The sequence below is a fragment of the Macrobrachium rosenbergii genome, chromosome 58 (assembly GCF_040412425.1).
Source record: "Macrobrachium rosenbergii isolate ZJJX-2024 chromosome 58, ASM4041242v1, whole genome shotgun sequence".
NCBI lineage: Eukaryota > Metazoa > Arthropoda > Malacostraca > Decapoda > Palaemonidae > Macrobrachium > Macrobrachium rosenbergii.
Window position 1 is genome coordinate 15,117,690 of NC_089798.1, and position 6,000 is coordinate 15,123,689.

The 6,000-nt window shown below is 31.5% G+C and overlaps 1 protein-coding gene across 1 annotated transcript in view; it reads left to right on the forward strand.

Moving 5' to 3' along the window:
• The window catches only part of LOC136837156 (uncharacterized), a 44,638-nt gene extending 39,200 nt beyond the window's left edge, over nucleotides 1–5,438 (forward strand). The window contains exon 8 of the mRNA XM_067101828.1: nucleotides 5,139–5,438. Coding sequence (XP_066957929.1) covers nucleotides 5,139–5,153 — 15 coding nt within the window. The 3' untranslated portion in view covers nucleotides 5,154–5,438. The remainder of the gene's footprint in view (nucleotides 1–5,138) is intronic.
• The last annotated feature ends 562 nt before the right edge of the window (nucleotides 5,439–6,000 follow it).

Sequence of the window (6,000 nt, forward strand, 5' to 3'; positions counted from 1 at the left end):
TTTCACTGCGTCTGTATCTATTTATAATATGTTTATCTGGGGATGTCTATGTATTAGAGAGATTTTAAGAATGTCCCGGTTTGCTTATCTTGAAATCTGGCAACCCTAATCACATTTCATATCTTTGTGAATCAGTAATATATACAGGTAGTCGTCGACTTACAACGGCATTAGGTTCTGACAGAGCGGTCGGATGTCGATCTCGTCGTAAGTCGACCAACCACATATGTACATGTATTCTGTACCTACCGTATATTATCCATCATATATCCTAAGTATGACTAGCCTACATATACATTTTATATTATCCAAAAAATGTGCATGTATAGTACATATTTTTACGTTTAGCATATGAAATCTTATCATGCTTGAACTCCTTGATTAATACTTACTTTTATTACTGTATTTAACATTTTTATTGTAGGCATTCAAACCATCTGTCTGGTCTGTTTACATTTTCTTCTCCGCCATTTGCATTGCCAATCGGCTACACGTATGACGTATTATTTACTTTTGTTTATTTATAGGTTTGAATTAAATACATACCGTATTTGATGGCGTATAAGACGCACTTTCTTAACAAAAAAAATGGCCTAAAAAATCCCCCTGCGTCCTATGTACATAATGTAGGCTCAAAATTTAAGAATTTTGGCCGAAATTATACATGAAACGTCATGTAGATGTTGTAGCCTAGCGTAAAATTCGGTGTTATCCTAATAACCTATTAAAAAACAAAGTTTATTATAATTATTTATCATTATCACACTTACCATCACCGCAATTACTACTGCTAGTATTATAATCAATACGTTGTTATTATCGATATTTTCATTAAAATGTTAATATCATTATCGTCGTCTACAGTGGATCGCCGCATTCCACATTTATAAATATAAACAGTACATGTGCTGCCACCTATTGGTGATTATCTCGAGAGCTTTACGGATAACAAGGCTTCGTTCAGTTGCTAGTTGGCAATTCCTGCTAACATTCTCTTTACGCATAACAACATGGCTTCAATCAATTGGTGGTTGACAATTCCTGCTACCATTCTCTTTAGGCATAATAACAAGGCTTCGTTGAGTTGATACTTCATAACTCTTGCTAGCATTCTCTTTTAAGAATAATAACATGGCTTTGTTCAGTTGCTCACGAGACTCGAGCTGTTACATAGGAAACATTTTTATTTATTGAATTTTACCCCTTGATTGCATACTTTTATAATATATAATGGATATAAATAACATATATTACCGTAGGTAACATCTTTATTAATGTTTTTGTTGATTCTGGCGGTAAGAAACAATGTTTACAAATGAATGTGTTGGATCTATTGGTAAACCTATGAGGTAGCTTTCAGCAGCAGACGAAACATTCGATCGTAGTAAATGGCTGATTGTATAATACATATTTTGATAAATATAAATATGGTAAATAACTTCTTTATTAATGTTTTTGTTGATTCTGTTGGTAAGAAACAATATGCATATGATAACCTAATACTACAGTTTTTACTTACCAAAATCATATGAGCATAGGCTAGAAACCTTATTTTTTTCCCCTCAGTGTCCTGCTGAAATTAAAAGTGCGTCCTATGCAGACATGCATATTATAAGCCATCAAATACGGTAATTTGTTATTACATTTGATTTATTTGCAAAAATAGAAATACAAAATACATTACAAAAATATGAATCTTTTACCATTTTCGAATGACACAAACACACAATGCTGCCGAAAGCTGAGCATCTCTCGGATATGAGCGCTTTGGTAGCGGGAAAGTATCTGTGCCAGGAACGTATTTTAGCAAAATATAAAATTAAATATTATTATATATATATTATATTGTTAAATAATAGCCTAAAGTCGCTCAGCCTTAAGTCGAATAGGTCATAAGTCGTATTTTATATAAAATATATAAATTAATATATATTATATATATTATATATATATATATATATATATATATATATATATATATATATATATATATATAAATATATATATATATATATATATATATATATATATATATCATATATATATATATATATATATATAATATATATATATAAATATATATATATATATATATATATATATATATATATATAATATATATATATATATATATATATATATATATATATATATATATATATATATATATATATATATATATATATATATATATATATATATATATATATATATATATATATATATATATATATATATATATATATATATATATATATATATATATATGGTTATATGATATATATATATATATATATATATATAATATATATATATATATATATATATATATATATATATATATATATATATATATATATATATATATATATATATATATATATATATATATATATATATATATATATATATATATATATATATATATATATATATATATATATATATAAATATATATATATATATATACCACTATCCAGCCTTGGTTTATATTATAATTATGAACTAAATTATTATTATTATTATTCAGAAGATGAACCATATCCATATGGAACAAGCCCATTGTGGCCATCAACTTGAAATTCAAGCTTTCCAAGAATATGGTGCTCATTAGGCTTGGTTTACCCATTGTGAATACAGAAAGATCTCACTTATCAAAAGAAAAATAAATTCAAGCTTTCCAAGATATATATATATATATATCAAAAGAAAAAATAAATTAATATATATATATATATATATATATATATATATATCTGAAAGGAGAATAGCATTAGGTAGTAATGCATTGCATCTTCGCTTGAACTTTTGAATTTCCTGTTACACGACATCCTCACGGAGACTGGTCCACAATCCAGCGTTGTGTGGAATAAAGGACCTCTGGAACTGAGAAGTTCGACAGTTAGGCACGTTCACTGCATATCGATGCTCTTGCTCAGCGATTGCTCTCGGCAGGAAAAGAGGATCAAGGATCAATTGTGAATGGAAAGACCTCTATTAAAATGCACCTTATGAAAGAGTGACAAACGAGACCATCCACTAATGGTCCAAGTCATAACTGCTACTGTTAGGAAACAGAAACCTACCACCATGAACCACTCTATCTAAAAGAGAGAAATTGCTGGAAGAAGCAGACATATAAACCAGAGAACAGTATCTTAGTAAAAAAAGTACAAATAAATATTTGCAGCCTTACAAACAATACCTAACTTTCATGCAGCATTTGCTGAAATTTTTTAAAAGATATGAGTCAAACGTTACCTGTACACCTAGAATAGTTAAAGCTTCAGACTCATTCAGCAAAGTCCCATCCACCTGAAGGGGAGGATGGGGGTGGAAAATCTGTATGAGATCTGCTAATCAATAGTGTTTTCGTTTTACTGGAGTTCAAGCCTCATATCTCACCAACTAAGCCATTCATTAATCCGTTCCATTCCTGATTGAGGCTTAGGGCAGCTTCATTTCTCATAAGTGGAGACTTTACTACACACACATATTGCATCATTGGCATACTGAATTATCTTGTTTTCCAGGCCAACAACCATATCGCTTGTATACACCAAAAATAATAGTAGACCAAGAACACTACCCTGTGAAACTCGAGACACAATAGGTCTTGGTTCACTAAATCTTCAGTACAGTAATCCTAAAACATATCCATCCTTACCAAGATTCTGAAGTTTATAAATAAATGCCTTATGATTTACTAAATCGAAAGCAGCACTAAAATCTATTCGAATTACTCTGCACTCAAAACCCCTATCAACATTCTTTTGCAAGTGGTATGTCAAGTCTAAAAGAGCATCGCAGGTACCTAACTGCTCTCTATATGATATATATTGACTCTAAGCTAATAATCCTTTAGATTCCACATACTGTACTTATATAGTGGCTTAAAATAAGTTTTTCTGCAACTTTGGAGACCACAGTGAGAAAAGAAATTGGTCTGTAGTTATTGCAGTCTGCAGATAAGCCACACTTTGGAACAGGTACTGGTAATTTAGTCTTTTGTCAGTTGTGGACATTACTGAACCTGCATATGAAATAAAAAAAAAACATGGCAAAGTCCTAGGAACAAGAGTAGAAATACCTTTAGTTGCCCTAATAAGCAAAGGAACACTAGGTCACCCCCTGTAAGAAACTCTTTGGTATTTTCTTTCAGACAGAGTATTACCTATTCTAACGTGATAGAACCAGTGTGCCAAAATTGTCTGAATGAATAATGTATATTTGCCTTTTAGTCCCAAGTTGTAAAATAGTCTACCTCCAAAGCAATGTCATATGCCTTTTCAAGGTCAGAGAATATTGATGATGCTTGGATGCAAACTAACCATCCAAATGGATAACTGAAGATGAATTAGCATGTCTGTTGTGAAGTGAATTCTCCAAAACCACACTGTAGATGAAAGAATACTTCTATTCCATTCTCCATGCAAATCTTGAATTGACCAGCTTTCTTCCTTGATCCTACCCAGACAATCTGGCAATGCAATTGGATAACTTGCTGTTAATAGAGTAATTCATTGGGTAAATCAGGTCATGCCACACTTATTATAAAGAACATAGTGCTCTAAAATATACTCTTTTGATCATAAGGTTCATCTCTGCTTAATGTAAATTACAGGCAGCTTTTATTCCTTCAAAGACTGGTACTGGTTACTTGGATATGCTTCTGAATGCCAGGATACTCTTAAAATGCTTAGGCAATGCTGTCCTCACTTAGACTACTGCATATTGACCACTGAATTTGAAAACTGTATGATGATTTGGAGTAAATTTGCCTACAATTTTTTTATAACTTTCCCCATACAGAAGAGTGGAGTGCTTTTGTTCATTTGTTCACAGAAGAAAAAAGGTAGACCAAATCTGATGTAGAGTTATGATCTGCAACTTTTCTAGATTGTATTTTGTTTTCTGTTTTCTGCAGCATTTAGCCAGTGGAGCTTGATTAATACCTGAAGTTCTGATGCCCACCAAGGAACTGGTTATCAACTGTATAAATATCCAGTTACAGGAATGGAGAGCATCCTGCTATGTGACTTCTCATGAGTAAATCAATTTCGTAATTAATGCTTTGAAATTTTGCCACCTTCTATTCTACATAATTCCCTGAATTTAAGCCAGTTTCCTTTATCCAGGCACCAACAAGTTGATCAGTGCTCAGATGGGCTGATGTGGGTGTGCTATCACCGGTATGCCAGTCATCCAGTGTTCTCCAGTGGAAAGGTACCTACGTGTGTATGGAAGCATGCGGGTTCACTGGCATTGCACTCCATCTTCATTTTCATGTCTTCTTGATTTAATTGGTAATTTTAAAGAATAATGGTCTTCCAAAGTTTCAATGACCAAGAGCTGGGTATTTTTCTTGACTTTAAGGTAAAAATGGAGAATATAATTGTCACTTTTGTTGAAAAGCTAATTCAAATTAGCCCTTTAATGCCGACTGGACGTATTTTACGTCAACAAAAGTTGTCTGTCGGGTGCCAAGTGGATGTAAAATACGTCGACTACAAAAAGTTTTTTAAATATTAGCGGAAAAATACTTATAGACCTCATTTGCGAAAAATTTTTCAAGGGATGCTGGGAGTTCGTGATTGTTGTTTTGTTTACAAGCGTGACCCAGCTGCGCATCGCATGTAATTTCTTTCTTATCCCAAAAGAAAGCATCAGCTAACTCTGCTGAAAATCTCAGAAATTCTTTAGTCACTTTGTCGTAATTTTTGCACTGTTTTCTATTAGCCTTTACATAAAGTTTTATATATGAAAATGTGTGCAATTTCATTTAGAATACAACAAAAAATAACTCATGGTTGTACCTTTTATCAATTTTGACATATTTTCATATAAATCACGATAACTGCCAAAATTTCAACCTTTGGTCAACTTTGACTCGACCGAAATGGTCGAAAAATGGAATTGTAAGCTAAAACTCTTACATTCTAGTAATATTCAATCATTTATCTACATTTTGCAACAAACGAGAAGTCTCTAGCAAAATAT